Source organism: Equus asinus, chromosome 11 (genome assembly GCF_041296235.1).
Source record: "Equus asinus isolate D_3611 breed Donkey chromosome 11, EquAss-T2T_v2, whole genome shotgun sequence".
Taxonomy (NCBI): domain Eukaryota; kingdom Metazoa; phylum Chordata; class Mammalia; order Perissodactyla; family Equidae; genus Equus; species Equus asinus.
The window spans coordinates 84,962,880-84,982,910 of NC_091800.1; the positions used below are offsets into that span (position 1 = coordinate 84,962,880).

General features: G+C 57.1%; 1 protein-coding gene across 1 annotated transcript in view; it reads right to left on the reverse strand.

The window, feature by feature from the left end:
• RASA3 (RAS p21 protein activator 3) overlaps positions 1–20,031 on the reverse strand; it is an 89,784-nt gene that overhangs the window by 23,457 nt on the left and 46,296 nt on the right. The window contains exons 4-10 of the mRNA XM_044779639.2: positions 16,481–16,575; positions 9,706–9,782; positions 5,815–5,895; positions 5,408–5,480; positions 3,313–3,389; positions 1,104–1,208; positions 222–378 (exon numbers count right to left, since the gene is read on the reverse strand). Coding sequence (XP_044635574.1) covers positions 222–378; positions 1,104–1,208; positions 3,313–3,389; positions 5,408–5,480; positions 5,815–5,895; positions 9,706–9,782; positions 16,481–16,575 — 665 coding nt within the window. The remainder of the gene's footprint in view (positions 1–221; positions 379–1,103; positions 1,209–3,312; positions 3,390–5,407; positions 5,481–5,814; positions 5,896–9,705; positions 9,783–16,480; positions 16,576–20,031) is intronic.

Genomic DNA, 20,031 nt, shown 5'->3' on the forward strand with positions numbered 1-20,031 from the left:
CCCGGGGGCCAGGCTGTGGGGGAAGAACCAGCACAGAGGAGGCAGCCCAGGTGCTGGGCCACAGCGGGTATGGGGCAGGTGGGGGCCAGACAAGGGGTGCTGGGCAGGCAGGGGCCAGGCAGGTGAGGTCCGGGCAGGAGGATGTGGGGCAGGGCTGGGGTAGGTCTTGCTCCAAGGGACCGCAGGCGCACGGCCCTGGGAGGGGGAGCCTGGCGCAGTACCTCCACGTCCGCTGACTTGAGCAGCAGGTCCCGCAGGGGGCTGTATGAGTCAGAGGAGAAGACGTGGTCCTCCGTGTAAACCACGTTCAGCCGCAGGGACCCCAGGTCCCCTGGCTTTAGGTTCTTACTGCCATTGTCTCGGGGCTGGAGAAAGTACCTGCGGGGACGCACGGACGCAGCATGAGGGAGGCAGCCCCAGGGCCAGTTCCCGCCAGGACGAGCCCAGCATTCTGCTCCAGCTGCCGGGGTCTCAGGCAGGAGGGCCCAGGATAGTTCTGTAGGGCTTCCCCCTGCAGGGTCCATGCATGCAGGGATGTCCTCCGAGAAGCCCCCACAGGGTCCGTGCATCTGGGGATGTTCCCTGAGAAGCACCCACAGGGTCCGTCCATCAAGGGGATATCCCCTGACACAGCCCCTGCAGCGTCTGTGCAGGACACACAGTCACTTTAGCAGTCTTTGGTCACTCTTCCCTTCGGTCCGACCCTGTGTGGCCACAGGAGCGAGGTGGGAGGCATGCTGAGGCCCAACTTCGATGTGGATTCACTGGGCTGTGCCTGACGCCCATGCCCCTGTACATCCTCCTTGACCACAACACTTAGAAGGGCAGAGAGTGGGAATGCCAGCCATGGGCAGAGGCTGGTTGGTGGCTCCCGAAGGGTGCCGGTCGCCTGCCCTCCGTGGTCAGGCTCAAAGCTGCTCTCCATTCTCAGGCTCTTGCTGTGACCCCCTCACTGATCTCTCCTGGCGCCGCTTCCCGAGGACTCTCCCCGACTCGGACGCGCCAGACAGGAGTGGTGGGCGGCTGAGAGGAAGCTTGGATTTTCCCGACTTTCACCTCTGCCCCTGTCCGCCAGTGCGCGCCAGCCCCCACGGGCTCCTTACCAGGCCTTGTGGGAGCTGGACTGGCGCAGCACCTGCAGTGGGACCCTCAGCTCTCCCAGAAACTCGTCTCCAAATTTCAAGTTACTGGCGTTCCAGAGGTCCACCCTGAGAAGCAACAATGGTACACAGGTCTCCTTAAGGGATGACCTGGGGCAGACTGTCCCCAGTGCTGCTCCTTCCCCAAGAGGGTCCTGAGTGGAAGCCCTCAGTCCCACCACGTACATCTCCATGAAGTTCGACACAGACTGCATGCAGTCACAAAGCGCAGTCGAAGCAGGATGACTGTGCGCTGCAGGGGAGGGAGACGCTGACTTGGGTACGGCAGCCGGCAGTGTCCATCTCCCCTCTGCCTGGGGAGGCCCAAGTGCAGCAGGACCCTTGGCCCCTTGAGGGGACGTCTCAGCAGCAGGAGCCCTGCAGGGCGACCTCGTCTGCAGCTCAGCGCAGTGGAGGGGTAGTCACAGATGACAGGGGCACAGGGGACTGGCCAGGCTGCCGGGGTCAACAGCTGGGGGCTCCTGCCTCCATCACTGGGAGAGGAGAACTGGGGGTGCCTGACCCCCTTCTCCACCTGCACTCACTTGTGGCCCTGGGACCCACCAGCACAAACCACGACCCCTTGAGGCGGCGACACCCACACTGGGGAGGGGAGATGGGGCCGGGCCGACGCTACAGCCACAGTAGTGTTCACCTGGCTGGGGAGCCTGGTCACTCGCTGACCCTTCTCCTTGGGGGGTATTCTCATTGTTCCCTCTGATTTGGGGCCATGGTGACCATACGTGAGCGACAGATGGAGGGATGGACGGACGGCGTGCCCTGGTGCTAACAAGTGAAAGTCATGTAGATTCCAGTGACAATTAGCCAGAGGTTACTCCATGAGCTGAAAGTCCAAGACTAATCATCACCACACCTGTGGTCAGAGGAAGATTCTAGAAGACTGCACCAGCCCTTCTGTTACCTCTGCAAGTTCTGGCGGGAGGAGGGAACATCGCAGAAGGTAAATGATGTTCTAAAGGACACAGGCATCAGGGACATGAAGAAGAACAGTGTCCCACACACGGCACTTTAGAACAAAGGAAGCAGAGCCTGTAATCTGCCAATCCACACCTCAGCAACATGGCAAATGAGGCTGGCAGCCTTTCCTTCTTTTTTTTTGCTGAGCAAGATTGGCCCTGAGCTGACATCTGTGCCCACCTTCCTCTCCTTTGTATGTGGGATGCTGCCACAGTGTAGCTTGATGAGCAGCCCAGTCCACACCTGGGATCTGAACCCGCGAACCTTGGGTGGCCCAAGTAGAGTGCACGAACTTAACTGCTACCCTGCCAGGTTGGCCCCAGTCTTTCCTTCTTTTTAATAAGAGAAGCATTTAAAAATATCTTTGCTTAAAAAAAGCAACTTGAACTTCACTTGCGCATTCAGAGCCCAGTCTTCCATCAGCACTTCTCTGAACAGAAGGGGCCGTGTGCACATGGCCAGGCCTCCCGCAACACCGGGAGGCCTCCGCAGGGACCTCCTCAGGCCTCAACCTGGGGCTACTCTGCCTCTGCTTCAGTACTTTGAAAGGGAAGATTTAAACTAACTGAAAACTCAACAAGATCTGTGTGAGGCCACCGTCCCTCAGGCCTCAAGGGGGAGGGGGCAGAGCCCGAGGGCCCCACACCCGCAGCTGGTGGCCAGCCCTCCAGCCCAGAGCCCCCCACGGCCTGGTCACTGCTCGGCTGCAGGAGGGAAGATGTCCCAAGCAGTCCTGAAATTGGCGCCAGTAAACGTGTGCCCACAACCTCCAGGGGCAACGAGCACGGACCGTGCGCCGAGGACCCCACAGGTGCCCTGAGGCAGGGGCACCGAGCAGCCGGACCAAGGACCCCACAGGGGCCCCAAGCAGCAAGACTGAGTACCCTGCAGGGGTCCCGAGCGCTGGGACCAGGGTGGCTAGAGCTCGTGCCCCTGGCCTCTCAGAAGACACGGCCACATGGCCCATGAAAGCAAGCCGGCTGTGGGTGGGGGATGACCTCCCAGCCCCGGCCCAGACCTTGGGAGGTGTACGGCTCTGGCTCCAGCCACAGCTTCCGACATTCTGACGTTCAAGTTCCCAAGAAAGTGGAAATTCCTTTCTGTCCGTTCTCCAGTTCTTAGAAACAAAACTGAGCACACAGGGGTGAGCTCAGGGGGCAGCCTAGCAGGAACCTGGAACCCCGTCCCCGCTCACCGGATTTCCAGTTTGTCCACGTCCTCCTCCTCAAAGTCGAAGTGGGACTTGCGGCTGTAGCTGGAGGGCCTGGTCACCTGCAAGGCAGACAGGACAGCACCTTAGACCACACCACTGCCACTGCACACCATCGTGCCGACCGGCCCCTGGGCCAGGGAAGGCAGCCATGTGCCCGACTCAGCACGGACACACAGGGGTCAGTCTACAACCTGCGGCCCGCCCACCACCACTGCTCCTGCCCCACTCAGGCCCTGTTGGGAAGCCTGCAGGTGTCTCTAAAATGCCACCTCCTCCAAGGAGGCCCCTTGCCTCTACTAAGGGCTACCGCTCACGGGCCTGCAGCTGATGGCCACAGGGCCAGGCCTGCTTCCTTCTCCGTCTTGTTCCCGCCTGTCACTAACACATCTGTTGAGCAACTGTAGGGGGCTCGCACAGAATTTAAATAATTCCACTTAGACATTGGGGGTTTTCAGGTGAGTTCGGCTGTCATCCTGGGAAAATGCTCTGTGGGCGACTCCCTGTGGAAACTCCTGTGGGTGGCCGCTGGCCTGGTGCAGCCTCGAGGGCCATGCGCTCCCCTGCCAGGGGCCTGGCCTCGGGCTGAGTCGGGCTGAAAGGAGGCGAGGACCTGACAAGAGGGCCTTGCTGGCAACAGGGCTGAGCCCCTGGAGGCACAGGACAGGAATTCCCATGGAAAAGAACTCCTGAGTCCTCCGTGCGAGGCCATGAGCAGGTCTGGGCCTCCCCAGGTCCTCAGCAGCAGTCTCAACTGCCATGTCAATCGTTTCTGGGGCTGTTAAACTGTTCTGGTGACTTGAGACCATGTTCTTACAGAGAGACAGAAGCACACGGAGTAGCACGCATGCCCGCTCTGTGTGGGCACAGATGCACAAAGCTGGGCATGGCCGTGTGAGGAGGCACGGTGCATGCCTGCCCTCCCTGTGCTGTGCCCACAGTTTGGGAAGTGCTGACCAGAGCCGTTCTTGCAGCCTAGACCTGGGGGCTGCTGCCACCTGTAATGCACCATTTTCTACATTCTGACCCAGACCCATCCCTGCCTTTAGAGACACGCACAACTCGCGAGAGCGGGGCGACCACATCAGCATCCTGCCTTATCTCAGTCTCTGAAAAACCACGTTCCTCGCCTGGCGGTAAAGCAGCAAAATCCTCTGGAACAGAGAACAGCCTTCCGCGGCACCCTTGGGACCCTGCCTCCAACACTTGCACGGCAGCCCAAGAAGGTGGGCCACTGGCTGTCTCCAGCTTCAGACACCAGCTGGAAACAGTCCAGTTCTCTGTACATGAGCCCCTCAGTTCTAGCCCCTCTCTCTAACTTCACCTTCCAAAACCCCCCACTTTCACTCCAACCTCACCCACCTCCTAGTTCCCTGTAGCTTCGATGCTCCGGACACGGATGTGCCCCATCCCAGACTACTCGGTGTCGCCACATTCTGGCAGGACTAGCAGCTGCACTTGCTCCTGCTCTTCAAAGCCAGTGACTTAGCAGGGACAAGAGCAACCTGCCTACGCAGCCCCTCCTCCTCAGGGGTGAGTTCCGAGGACAGGCGTGGAGGTCTCGTTTGTCCCTCTGGGCCTGGGGATGGGAAGTGTTCAAGAAACCTTTGCAGATGGAAAGGGACAGTCCTAACGGAACAGCTCAGTGGTCACTGTCTGCTCTCGGGCCTTGTGTGCCACTCTGAGGCAGCAGGGGATCTGCATCTGAACACACTTCCTCTTCTGCTTCAAAACTCTCACTCTTTCTGGTGAGACAAGTCTCTCTCCACAGCTCATGGGGACCAGGTGGAGCAGGCAAAACTCAAAACTCAGAGCCGAACAATAAAAACCCAAAGTCCTGATAGTTTGGAAATATTAAATTGTCAGTATTCCACTCAAAACTGGGTCATTCTGAAAGCAACAACCGGCCTTTCTTTCCAGGGAGAAGAGGAAAGCTCCAGGAGTTGAGCCCGGCAGGCAGTGGGGAATCCCTCCAAGAACTTCCCGGAGCAAGCGAGTGGCTGAGCCCCGAAAGCCAGACTTTTTGCCGAAGTTTCGGATGCAGGGTTTTAACGTGAGACTCACGCCCCAAAACACCAACCTCGAAATAGAACACCTCGTCAAACTGGGGGTTGTTGGTCTTCTTCTTCACCTTTGTCTTCTTTGCTTCCGACCTGTAATCGAGGAAGGAAGGACAAGGATTAAATCACTGATGCTGAGCCCTCGGCCTCCAGACCGAGCTGCCAGTGCACAGTGCTGCTGCCTCATTGTCTCACAAACATCTGTCTCCAGCCCCAATGGGACGCAAGTCAGGAATTCGACTGAGCCCCAAACACCCAACGTGAAGGACAGACAGGCTTTCTTCCAACCAAGGAATTCTGGGGCAACAAGGAGACAGAGCAAGTCTACATAACTGCACATCCACCCAGCAGTGCACATGCCCCTGAATGAGGAGCCCACCGCCACTCCAGGCCGGAGCTGTGGGTGGCGTGGGCGGGGGCTACTTGCCTGTAAGGTCCCGCAAGGGTCACAGTGGCATAGGGGTCGCACTGCCCGTTCACGATGGGGAGGCCCTGGCACTCGAGGATGCTGAGGAGAGAGTGGAGGAAGGTCAGGAGGGCATGAGGCCCTGGTGGGCTCTCAAGGCTGCTCTGGGGTCTGAGAGGGCAGCTGGCCCAGCAGCTCGGGGCCCAGAGCCATAAGCTCCGGTGTGGCATCAGTCGCCGACAGCCAGAAGCTCCCATCTAATCTGTGCAGTGAAGGCCTGTCTGGCAGTCAGGACACTGGGACAGGCCCCGGTGACTCTCACGAGCAATGTCACTGCCGTCACATCCAGGAGCTGCTGGAGAGTCACACACGACACACATTTCCTCTCCAGCAGGCTCACCAGGTGGGTACCGCTGCTAAGTCCACATTACAGGAGGAGAAACTGAGGCCCTGAACGCCAAGAGGGCTTATAGCCACAGCTTGTGCATGACCCCCACGCCACACGCCTCGTCTTAGGCTCATGGCTCCTCTAGACTCGAACCCAGCCAGTTACGCAGCTCTGATAGCCTGGTCCCTAACCAGCATCCTGGCTACTGCTGGGTCCCTGCCTGCCACCTGGCTTCTCTGGGGTGCAGGGCACCTTCTCCTGCTTCTCGTGCGCTGGCATAAGCGGAGGCCGGACGTGGTGAACCGCGTGCTGCTGGCGCAGGTTGTTGCCCTCCCGGCTGCGCGGCCTTGTGCCGCTTGGCGGTAAACAGCCCTGGGTTTGGGCTGACTGCGGCTGTTCTTGTTGAAGTGTTGTCGGGAGGTACCAGAAGCCTCCAGGTGGGGACGGTGCAGCCCTTGGAGCTGGCTCAGTGTGCTAAGCGATCCCGGCTTGAGGGGCCATTCAAGGGCTGGGGAGATTCTCATGACGCCCAGCCCCATGGAGCCCTGGAGTCCTGCTCTCCCTGACCCTGAGAGCCTTCACTGCATACGCTCACATGGGCTCGTGGAGGTTGTGAGGACCCCGCCCCTCCAGAACAGGCCCACAGTGGCCTCGGACCCCCAACTCCACTCTCAGGCTCCAGCTCCACACGGAATACCTCCCTGCCCCGTGTCACCCACATGCCTCTAAGATGAAGACCGGCCATGCAGCTGCTGTGTCTGCTCCCTGCTCCAAGGTGAAAGTCAACTGCCAGCTGACAGCATCCAGTTGGCTCTGTCCAGAACGCCTAGCTCCCTGGCTGTGTGTGGGATGGGGACCCAGTTCCCACTGTCCCACTGACCCAGAAGTCAGCTTGGCTGCAAGCAGACGCAGCACCTGGGCTCCACTGTCCCCACTGCTGGAACCTGGAGGACGACCACGTCCTCGCGTTCCTGTGTGTCAGGAAACCTGGGCAGCCCGCAGCTCCAACACGTGGCCATGCCTCCTGCGGATGGGTCCTGCTCCTTCAGGGCGCTGGGGCCCTCAGCACTGGCGCAGGCCTGTCCTGCCCAGGAGTCTTCTGTAATCTCTCCTCTCCCCACCTCTCCACCATTTCCCTCTGGAATTGCTGTCAGACAAGGCTGGGCCTCATGGTCCATCATCTCTGCAGCTCTGTCCACTATTTCCAACTCTTCCTGCTTCTGCTCCACTTTATGGAATGTTCTGTGTTTCCCCGGGTTCCTGGGGTGGTCCCTGCTCGTCCACCTCCCTTGCTAACTCATGTGACAGACACCCTTCGCAGATTAGGCACATTTCCAGGGATGAGGCAAGAGCTCGGTCTGCTCGGCCAGCCCAGCAACGAACCGCCAGGTGGTGACAGGTTAACGTGACACAATGGAGTTATGAGACCAGACACAGCAATAGAGACATGCGGTGGCTGTCAACTGCGGGAACTGGGGCCTCTGGGAAAAAGCAGCCCTTAGGCTGAGGGGAGACAGGGTCCGGGGGCAGGAGACACGAGGTCATGCCCCACTGCAGATGGCGGGAATCTAACACAACCGTGTCTTTACTATGTCTGGCTGTCAGGCAGGAGGAGAGTCAGACGGCAGGTGGCCTGCATCTTGGATCCTTGGAGAAAACCAGTTTCACAGCAGCCACTCAGATGACACGCTGAGGATCCAATGGGCAGTGATTCCTCCAACTCGCATCTTAGCGAAGTGTGGGCAATGGGGCGCAGCCACCCAGGGAACATTGGAGACTCGCCTCCCTTGACGACAGAGCTGAGAAACCCTCTTTTCTCCAACTCAAAGCAGCGTCCTGGTCAGTACGCAGGGACATAAGAGCATGAAGGCAAATGAGGTGTGAAAACACTGCAGGGTGGAAGAGAGGGATTTCCACGAGTGTGTGGAGAGTCCTCCCTGGCAGAACCACATGAAGGAGTCTGGGGTCTCCTAAGCAGGCTCACTGCAGGGAACTGGTGGCTGCAAGGGTCCAAGGCAGCTGTGGCCCGAGGCCATCGCAGCTCCAGGCTCTGTTCCTCCAGGAAGCATGAGGCTGCACGGAACCTTCCCAATCCCATCCACACATTTCTCCAAACCACAGCTCCTTAAAAAAAGCAAAACTAGGAGCTGGTCCAGTGGCGCAGTGGTTAAGTTTGCGCACTCCACTTTGGTGGCCTGGGGTTTGCAGGTTCAGATCCTGGGCGTGGATGTAGCGCCACTCATCAAGCCATGCTGTGGCAGCATCCCACAGATAAAGTAGAGGAAGATGGGCATGGGTGTTAGCTCAGGGCTAATCTTCCTCAAAAAAAAAAATCAAAACTGAGAAAGGGTCCATGTGCCCAGCATGCCATGTTTCACATCAGACCCCGAGCCCTCGGCCTGAGTTCCGAGTCACAGCCTCTGGGACTTCGTGTGCCAGCAGTGGGAGACTGGAAGGAGCTGCCTGCTCACAGCCCCAAGTTTAGATATTCGTGTTCCTGGAAACCACAGCCCAGCGTGTACCCTACTAAGACCCAGAGCCTGACGACTGGGGTCCTAATGGGCCACATGCAGACTCAGCAGTGGATGGACACGGGGTGATGCTACCCACAGGCAGCAAATTGAGGCAAGGTCTCCCTGCCCCAAAGGCATGGGCACCAAGGGCTGCATGCACTCCTTGACCAGCCGGCATTTTGGCAGGACCAGCGCGAAGGCCCTCCCCACCTCCTGTGGCGCCCCCCCCACCCCCAACCAGAGGACCGATCTCCACATGTCATCATGCCCTTCCCGATGGAGCAGGTAGACCCTCACACTGCCCTCCACTCACAGGGACCCTGGTTCTCCAACCCCTAGGCCCTGCAGGGCAGCAGAGTCCACCTTCTCCGCTGCCTGCTGGCCCCCAAGACAGGCACGTGCGGCTGGCAAAGACAAGGGCAGGGTCTCCACCGGGACGTGTGTGCCCCGAGGCCTGGAGACCTTCCACACGAGTGCAGAACAGTGTGTGTGTCAGGGCACCTTAGACAGTCTATGCTCCCTCCAGGGGACTTAAGGGGTCTGTGACCCTAAGGGCCAAGAGCCCCACCACCAGGTGTTGAGGCCACCTCCAGACATGCGCACACACACATGCTCATGTACACTCACACGTGCACATGCACGCAGGTGCACATACACATCCACAATCACGTACGCGCCCTTGTCGGGGTTCCTCCTGGATTTGGGACTGGAGGCCTGTGTTAGGGCCTGGTTCTGCCACCTCACGGCTCCCTGTTGGTGACGCCAGGGCGTGATGCCAACCTGTGTGCCTAAACGTCACCGTGAAGGACTCTGGCTATCTGCAGAAATCAAGCGCATCACACCCAAGACGAGCGCCTGCATCTCAAGGGTTTTCAGGCTCCATGCCAAAACCTCTGGAACAACGTCCTCTTGGGGAATCACTGAGTTGGGGAAGAATTCTGATTCGTTTGTTTGAAAACCACCACCCCACTCCCTGGGGCAGACTGGCTGCGATGGCCATCCAGGTCTTACCGCGTGGCCAGTTTGTGGCAGACGATGCCTGTGTCGGTGATGACCTCATTCAGCCGCAGCTCCAGGTGGACCTTGCCCTGAAAGCACAAAGGTCAGAGGTCACGGGGAACAGCCACACACAGCAGAGTCTCCGTTTACAGACATGTGCTTATGCCTGACCCTGTGAGGTGTCCACCGTGCCTCGACTCGCCCTACCACTGCCCCCCCCGCCCCCGCTCAGATCCCAGGGACCAGGATGGGCATGGCACCCAGAGTTCAAGGTTTCAGCCACAGGACTCCCTGCTCTGCTGACAGCAGCCACTGTCTCAAAGGAAAGAGATGAGAAAGCTCAAGAGAAGCTGGGGAAACGGCGTCCCTGATGGCTGTTCTCCAGGTCATCTTCCTTCACATGGCCCAGCCTGCGGTCTGGGCCACGCTGCCTAGCATCTCGTGTGTCTGCGTCTGCACCCAGGCCCAGTCAGAGGCCAGGGAAGGTCAGCGTCACTCCTCAGGCAGGAGGCTAGTGCCCATGGGCACTGCTAGGACAGGGGAGCGCAGACCAGGCTGTACTTCCACCTGTGTGTGTCTGTGCAGAGGGTCACACGGCTGGGACGACGCGACCAGGCCGTGATCAGGGGTCAGGGGTGATGAAGGAGAGGGAGAAACGCGAAGAAAGGAGAAGAAACACCTGCCCCTAAAGTCCAGCAGTGAGCACGATGCATGCGTTCACGTGAGAGGATATACTGGAACATGAATTAACGTCATCTCTAATTGGGGCCCACCCCGTGGCCTAGTGGTTAAGTTGACGCACTCTGCTTCGGAGGCCCAGGGTTTTGCCTGTTTGGGCACGGACATGGCACCCCTCGTCAGGCCATGCTGAGGCAGCATCCCACATAGCATCAACAGAGGCACTCACCCTAGAATACACAACTATGTCCTGGGGGCGCTTTGGGGAGAAGAAGGGAAAAAAGTAGAAGATTGGAAATAGACATTAGCTCAGGGCCCATCTTCCTCATGAAAAAGCATACGTTAAAAAATAAAGTCATCTCTAATTAGGAAAAGGAGGCTGCACTGACCATCTCCAAGGTCCTTTCTGACTAGAACCTCTGGGCTCTACAACCTGGGGGCTGAGGCCACCTTATCACAGAGGACCCAGGATGGGCAGACAGGACAGAGCCGGCGGGGGGTGTGGGCAGGACCACTCAGTCGGGTCCCTGTGGCCTCCTGAGCTCACTCCTCTGGATGCCCCATGGATGCTCCTGTGCAGCCGGTTCCCGTTGTGGCTCAGAGACTTCTGCATGGTCCTCCCTCCAGGTTCACTGCCCATCCCCACGCCGGCCGCTCTCCTCCCCCTCACCCGCAGGCCTTCCAGCGCACTTGTCCACACGGCTCCATCTGCGGCTCCAGTGACTAGCCCTTGTGAGATTCTTGGACGAGCTGCATCCGTGTCCCCAGACAGACCCTGGGTGTCTGCAGGGAGAACATCCTGGCCCTTCGCCGGCAATAACCCCGGTTCCGGACTCACCCACGAGAAACCATCCAGCAAACGACATGAGGCTTTCAGATCTGTGACCCCGAGCCGCTGCTCCCTGACAATGAGCCCTTCTGCCTGAGAAGAGGCAGTCCTGATAGGGCAACCCACACGGCCCACTGTCCTTGCGCCTGCAGGGTCGGAGGTGGACTTTAGACCATCTGAGAAGCATTTCACCAAAATGCCCACAGCACTGACGACGAGGAAGGGGAGGGTGCAACCTGACAACCCCATCATGATGGCCTGAGGTGAGGGAGAACCCCTTGCACTTGTGAGCGAGGTGCAGGGAGTACTCCGGCCCAGCGCCAGACCCCGTGTGTGACTGTCAACCTTTTACAGAGGCACAAGATCCACTTATTCAGCAAATAAACCAGAAACCAGGGCCCAGCATCAGACAGGTGGGGGGTGCCTCCTTCACCCCAAGCCCCCATGTCCTCATGTCCCCTCATATCCCGCCTATGCGTCCTGCAGGCCCCTCTGCAGGGCAGATGTGGCTCTGAGAGTGCACAGGCCATGACATGGCCACATGTTTCCCATGGAACCTTCTTAGAGCAAACCAGCCTCTCCCCTGGATAGGCTCTGGGACCACCCAGGTCACAGCACAGGGCCAGTTTTGTGATCAAAAGATGAAGCCGAAGCAGCCACCAAGCCATGACACTGACGTGGGGAGCTGAGTGGACAGGGCAGCCTGGGCCCCTGATGACGTGGACAGTAGGGCCGGCCTCCTCTGGGGCAGCCTGACCCAGGCCTGGGCGCCCACGAGCCACTCCACCACTGCGGGAAAGACCAAGGGCTCCTCTTTCAGCCTTCTCCTCACTGACCTGCTGGACACCAGAACCAGCCAGCCCACATCACATCCTTGTGACCCAGGTGATACCCCGTGTCCTGAGAACAGAGCTGACATCGGCAAAGAGCTTGACTGGCGGTGCAGCGCGGACTCCGGGAGCACTTGCTGAGGGACGCACATGCCGAGGGACGCACTCACCCGGAGAGCAGCTTCCCCAGGGACTGACGGGCTCTTCCACCAGGGAGCCCTCGGAGCTTCCACCGACGTGCCCCTTGTCCCACAGGCACAGAAACAAGTGGCTCGGAGGCGCAGCCTCTCCTTGCACACATGTCCGGCCCAGACCTCTGGCTGACCGCCCCTCCCGCAGCTGCCATGAGCAAATCCCCAGGCTGGTGACCGAGGAAGGGGCCTTGGTGCCACCTGGCTCCTCGGGCAGAGAAAACAGACCCAAAGTGATAGCAACGACGGTGACAGCACCCGTCCTGTGCCAGGTGAGAGCTTCTGGGTCAGCCGCAGTTTTCAGCGCTAGCCCACGAGGCGGGCACTGTCATCTAGGCTGAGAGTAGGACCCGCAGCTGACAGTGGCAGCCTGCCTCCCAGCAAGCCCAGGACAATGGCTCGTGACTAAGGGACAAGGCAGAAGTCCTCCAGGACAGCTCTGGTGACGTGTATGTCCCTACACCCTCAAGGGCACCGCGCCACTTGCCCGGGGAGTTCAGACTCCCACATCACCAACCGATCCTCATCGAGCTCCGAGAAGCGAACAGCGCGTCTGGGGTGGACGGACCCCCCAGCACTGACACCAGTTTCCTGTTTTCCCCAGAAGGGGACGAGCATGTTCAGGAGACCCTGTGACAGGCGAGCTTCCTCCCGGGCGAGCACTTCCTCCCACGCGGCAGAAACTGCAGCTCAACACGCAAACACCACAAACCCACTCATGATGAGGGGGTCCCCCAAGGAACCCAGCGACCCCGCAGACTGGAGCTTGCAGCGGCCGTCGCGCAGCTTCGCTGAGGTTTGGGCGGCGCCTCTCGTGGGTGACATGCCACCTCCTGTACAAACAACCACAAACACCACCCCCGCGGACGAGGGCCACACCCTCCGCCTCAGGGAAGGGAAGGGTAGGTTTTGGGGCGCGGCCTCCACAGATCCTTCGACGTGGATGAGTCTGACCCCACAGGAACCCCATGACGCCACGCAAGAAACTGCCCCCGGCTCGCATGGACCCCACAGAGGCCCCCTCCACAGCCACAAACCCCAGCTGCCAAGCAAGGGCACGGCGAGGGCAGCCCAGCCTCACACGCCCCAGAACCCCGGCTGGAGCAGGTCAGACCACCGGTCAAGCTGAATCGTACACGGTGACCACGACCCAGGCGAGGTGGATGAGGCCCAGGCAGGCGTCCCCCATTCATCTTGGTCAAAGAAAGCACCTTTGGACAGAGCATTAAAAACGCTCATTTGTTTTTCCCATTCCTATTTGAGGTGAACAATGAGATTAAGAAGTTTAAAAATCAGCTGAGAATTGACAGCAGCACCTGCCCACCAGGTCCGACTCCACCTGACAACTCGCTAACAACAGAGAGCACGGCCCCAAGCCCACAGACACCACCAGAGAGACCCAGGGCGAATGCCCACGGGGACACAGCTGAACAACAGAAACCACACATGTACTCTGACTACACAGAAGCTAAACCAGGAGTCAGAATAGAAGGACAGCTGGAATCCCAGAGCATCTGGGCACCAAACACCCTTCCATAAACAGAGGCCAAGGAGGATGTCACAAGCATTTTGAATTTTTTTCCCTTAAAGATTTGGCCCTGAGCTAACATCTGTTGCCAATCTTCCTTTTTTCCTTCTTCCCCCCAAAGCCCCGCAGTACATAGTTGTACGTTCTAGTTGTAGATTCTTCTGGTTGTGCCATGTGGGACACTGCCTCAGCATGACTTGATGAGTGGTGCTATGTCCACACCCAGGACCTAAACTAGGGAAACCTTGGGCCGCCGACGCAGAGCACACAAACTTAACCACTCGGCCATAGGGCCGGCCCCTGAACTCATGTCTTTTCATAAACAACACTTATCAAAATTTGTAGGATGCAGCAAAAACAGTGTTTCGAGGGAATTTACAGCATCGAATGCATATTAGAAAAGAAGGAAGACCTGGAATCACTCATCTAAGCTTCCTCCTCAGGGAACTACAGAAAGAAGGGCAAATTAAACCCAAAGTGGGCAGAAGGAAAGAAGAAACAAGAATGAGAGCAGAAATCAATGGAACTGAAAACAGAAAATAAACAGAAAAAAGCAACAAGACCAAAAGTTGGTTCTTTGAAAAGATCAACAGAACTGATAAACCTCCAGCAAGACCACCTAGGAAAGAGGGGATGTGAATCACCAATGACTAACGAGGGGCGTCCCCCCTGCTCCTGGAAGCTGTCCGCATGGTTCTGTGTCACAGCCCAGGGTGCCACACCCCCGTCACACCAACAGGATGCACTGCGTGTGGGCAACCCCAATGTCAGCTGTGGCCTCCATTAGTAATCACCATTGATATTGGCCCACTGAGTGTGACAGCTGCACAGGATACATCTGTGCTTGTGCATGCATGCACACGCTCATGCTTGTACATACGTGTACAGGTAAAACTGGTGAGATCTGAGTGATCTGTGGATCGTAGGAAAGTCAGCATCCTGGCTGGGACCTTGCAACCAGGATGTCCCACAAGGGATGGCAGAAAGCACGGCGTCAGTCTTCAGGAATAAACAGCACAGCTCAGGCAGGTCTGCTCATCATTGCTCCCTGTGTCCTGCGTTTTGAGACTTCTTGTGCATGTGTAGCCATTTCAAAATTAAAAGTTTAGGGGAAAAAAAGGCAAGAAAAAGAAAAGCTGCCCTTTCCAGTGAACTCAAACTCAGATCTGGGGTGAAACAGCTGGAGCCACTCTGATGATAGTGCACAGGCTATACTACTTCAGGATGAAAATGACAGGGAAAACTGCCAAATGAAAAGCAGGGATGGTTCCCGTCACAGAGCACTGTTTCACAGCACAGCAGTTCTGGAACCTTTTTTCCAAGGAGGAGACGTCTAAGTGACCTGAGCGGGAGCACGTGTCATGTCCTCCTGGTGTGACTGTGCACCTGTTGTTGGAACCTGGCTCCTTGACTTGGGGCACAGCTGTCAGTTCTGAGTGATCACAGTGCCTCTTAGTCTCCTTGGGCATGTGGCCCTTGGTCGAGCTGTGAAGCATAGTCTCGACAGCTCGGCCCCTTCACCCCACACACCAGCTGCTCCTGTCTCTATCGAAGTTTGTGGGTCAACACCAGGGGCCACCAGGGCTGTGTGCTACAGTCTCAGTAGGTGGAAACCCTGAACCACGCCTCCACCCTCAGAGCTCAGCCGAAGCTGAGGGTCCATGAGGAGCTGTGAGGACATGCAGGCCCGGCCAGACCCACAGATGCCACCAGGAGCTGGGTGGGAGTCCTCATGAGGCAGTGACTGCCGCGAGTGTGTGCCTGACACCACACTGCCACATCAGGCATAAAACCCCATACTACAGAAGAGGAAACTGAGGCCGGAAGAGGACACTGCTGGCACATTTCCCTGGCGAATGGGGCACTGAGCTCCAAGTGGGCCCACCTATGCCAGACACCCTGCGCACATCACACACCCGCCAAGCCTCAGTGTCTCTCGGATGCCGCCGATGAAACCGTGCGTGCGTCTTGGCATTGTGTCTGGTCATGGCTCCTGGTCACAGAGTTTCCCACGCTGGTATGGGGTTAGAACCAGGCTTGACAGGGACCACACAAGCCAGGGTCACGGTAGGAGAGGCCACCATCCTGACGGCCATTCTCTGGACACTTGCCAAGTCCAAGAGCTGCCTCCCAGGGAAGGTTGGGAACTGGGAGCCCTGCTGTTGTCTCTGTCTCCCCTCCTAGGGGAGAAGCCTGTCCTGGGCAAGGGGGTAGCTCCTTTCCCTGGACAAAGGGGTGAGCCCCCGTGAACACAATGCCCGCCGAAGCAGGGTGAGCCCCAACGCCCCAGGCAGCGGGGGCTGTGCCAAACTGGGCGCTTCCTCAACCCCAGGCAGTGGGGACCATGCCGCACTGGGTGCTTCCTCAGCCCCGGGCAGCAGCAGCTGGGCCAGGCTGGACCAGTCGGGTTGGATGGACTTTTTCAGGGCTGCAGCCCTCTATGCCAAGTACAGGGAGTACACGCGGGTCCTGAGATGAGCCTGTGGGCTCTCACCAGCAGCTTTATTTTCTCTTTACCTTCAATTACGTTCTCTTCACGTTTTCAAAGCTGCTTCAGTCATGCTTGACAAAGTGTGATGATAACCAACTGAATGAACAAAATTAGCAAGCACTCATCTACTCCACATGAAGGACACAGCCTGCTAACTGCCACCCCTGTGAAGACCAGAACCTGCCTGCCTCCTCCACCCACAGACCCCGCGCCCTGGCTGTGGCTCTGTCAGGGCCTCACCTGCACTTCCGAGTCAGCGTCCACGTGCTGCAGCTGGAACCAGGTGTCCCTGTTGTGGTACTTTGGCAGGTCCTCCTTCTGAATGGCCACCTTCCCTGAAACAGGAGCACAGAGGACAGGCTGTCACCAGAGGGGACACAGCCTCCAAGCCAACAAGGCCTCCGACCTAACAAGGCACACACGCACAAGTCTCTCCATCATCACCACCAATTATTCCAATTATTTGCTATAATCCAAAACACATAATTGGGGAAACTGATGATGTCACCCTATCTTCCTTCCAGTAAGAGCAACATTGGTGACATTTCATCTCGAAGGTGGCACTTCCCACCCCAGCAGGAGAAAGCTCACATCCCACCCCCACAGCAGGCACCACCGCCTGCTCCCTGATGGCCACACAGCCTGCGTGTGGATGGGCCACCTGTCATGAGCACTTCTGCTCCTCACACATTACCTGAGGTGGTTGTAGCAAGTCAGCAGGAGAGGCAGGGGCACAGGGTGGGGGTATTTCCTACAAATGAGAAACAGCCCTGCCTCAAAGGAGTCTGCAAACAGTGAATCTCCAAGTGTGGTGCCCGATCAGCAGCTTCAGCACCAGCTGGGAGCTTGTCAGAAATGCAGATTCCCAGCCCCTACCCAGATGTGATGCATCCTGGGAGGAATACAGGACAGGGGTGAAGGAGCAACCACTGAAGGCAGGCCCCTGGCCACATGGCAGTGAGACCCGGGCATACGTCACCATCCTCTCCTGCCTCAACACCATGCTGCCAAGTGGGGACACGGCAGCATCGCTGGGTAGGGCTCTGAGACTTCATGAAAATGTGTGTGTGCATGTGTGTGTGTGCTTGCATGAGCTAAAGCTTAGAATACGTGTGTGCATGTTTAACTTAGACAGTGTGCAAAGGCATATGCACGCCTGCTTGTATATTTAGCTTATACAGTATGTGCACGTGTACATATGTGCATATTCAGCTTAAATAATGTGTGCACGAGTATGGGTATGTTCAGCTTAACAGTTTGTGTATATGTGCGCATCTGTATGCATAGTCAGCTTACAGTGTGTGCGCACGTGTGTAAATGTGTATACAGTCAGCTCACAGTGTGTGCATGTGTATGCAGTCAGTTTACAGTGTGCACAAATGCATGCATGTGTATGCAAAGTCATCTTACAGTGTGTGTACATATGTGTGCATGTGTATGCAGTCAGCTTACAGTGCATGTACACATGTGTGCATGTATGCAGTTTGAAGTGTGTGCACGTGTGCAGTTTACAGTGTGTGCAAGTTTGTGCATCTGTATGCATAGTCAGCCTACACAGTATGTCCACACGTGTGCAGCCAGCTTACATAGTGTATGCACATGTGTGTGCATGCAGTCAGCTTACAGCGTGCACGCTGTGCCCACAGAGGCAGTCAGCTTATACAGCATGCATGTGTGCACGCATGTGTATATTTACTTTATTATACATATGTATATTTACAGATGTATACATAGCATGTGCACACACAGGCCTATCAGGCCCCCAGTCACGACAGCACACGTGTGCACTCAAGTTAGCTCACAGCAATGACTGAAACTGAGGATGCAGCTGGAAGGAAGCACTGCTCCCCATCGCCCACCTGGGTCTGTGAATCCGTGTCTCCCCAAGTGTGGTCACCAGTCACCTGCGTCGAGACGCCTGGAGAGTTTCCTAAAGCACAGCTTCCCAGGCCCTATCCCAGAGGAGGAAATAGAATCTCTGGGGTGGGGCCCTGGAATCTTCCTTTCCAGGAGGCCCAGGGGACTTTTGTGGGCCCCAAGTGGGAGGATGTTTGCATTCCTCTTCAGGCTTGGCACTTTGGGGCTAGATACAACATCCTCCTCTGCATTTCCACCCACACCTGTAGACCCAATGTCCTCCTCCACGTCCCCGCCCACACCTGCAGACCCTACGTCCTCCTCCTGCATCTCTGCCCACACCTGCAGACCCAATGACCTTCTCCACGTCCCAACCCACACCTGCAGACCCAATATTCTCCTCTGCATCTCTGCCCACACCTGCAGACCCAAAGTCCTCCTCCACGTCTCTGCTCACACCTGTAGACACAACGTCCTCCTTGCGTCTCTGCCCACACTGGAATCACTTCTCTATGAATGTGACAGGAGATCTGACTAGTTAGCTCACTACCTGCTGCTGTGCATCAGGCAAGTGTCTTACCCTCTCTGAGCCTCTGCTTTTCCCTCATGTATCAGTGGAGATGACTTCCACACCCAGTGTTAATACGAAGGTGAAAAGGCACACTTCATGCCCATGAAAACACCAGCGCGGTCCTCGCTTCCAGAAGCACTCAGCTCATGTTAGTTTCCTTCCAAGTATAAGAGCACCTGAGAAACTTCATAAAACTATGGAATTCCCGGTTCAGCCCCCGGAGAGTCTGGTCCACCAGCATGGATGGGGCTGGGTGCCTGGATTAAGCTCCCTTCCCAGGAGCAAAGAAAAAGCATGCTGCTTGGAGATAGACGGATATGAGCTCGTAACGGCACAAGCAGTCAGATTTCAGAAAACCGAGAGGCACTAACAAGGCTTCTGGTGTTAAGAGGACGTGGCAAGTAGATGGTGCAAGCGGACCCCGTGCAGGTACACAAGTGGGGCTCCATGCACGTGTGACTGCACATGTGGGTGTGTTTATGGCTCCACGCGTGTGTGAATGTGCACATGGGGATATTTATAGCTCCACAAGTGTGAATGTGCACATGGGTGTGTTTATGGCTCCACGTGGGTGTGTTTATGGCTCCACATGTGTGAATGCACATGTGGGTGTGTTTATGGCTCCACATGTGTGTGAACACACAGGTGTGTTTACGTTTAGACAGAAAGGCCAGTGTGGACACTGAGAAGTTAAGCCACACAACAATCTGGGTCAGATTATGAAAGGTCTTGAGTCAAACTAGGGAGTACAGATTACCTTCTCTACCCAAATCAGGCAGGGTAGCCTCAAACTTAACAATTTCTTTCTTTTTTTTTGTATAAATCTGGTTCTAAAGTAGAAGCATTTAACCCCAGAAAAGGGTTTCTTCAGATAGGAGACTGTCTATAAAACACAGCACTTTTCTAAAATAGAATAAATATGTGTGGGGATATTTTCAAAAATCTTCCATTCTCTCAACACATGCTCAGTGACTGCCTCCCAAGCCTGAGCCATGTGCCAGGGAGCCACATGCAAGAGTCGCTTCCGGGCCCAACCGTGTTCTGAGCTCTTTCATGGCTGTGGGACACCATCATGGCCTCCTACTGGGAGAAGAAGCTGACGGCCCCATGTAGAGAAGGCAGCTCTGGCGGCTGTGGGCTGAAGCGGGTGCAAGGGGCAAGCTCTGAGGCCACGGAGGCCATGTCCAAGCAAGAAAAGGCATCGCCACCACAGGGCTCGGGAGAGGGTGGGCTCAGGGCATGCAGTCTTGGAGGGTCAGCCGGAAGGATGAGGAGGGGAAGGTGGGGCTTATCCAGTGACAATGAGCACATGGTGGCCACAAGCTCAGCATGATTCCCCCGAGGTGCTGCAGACCCCACGGGG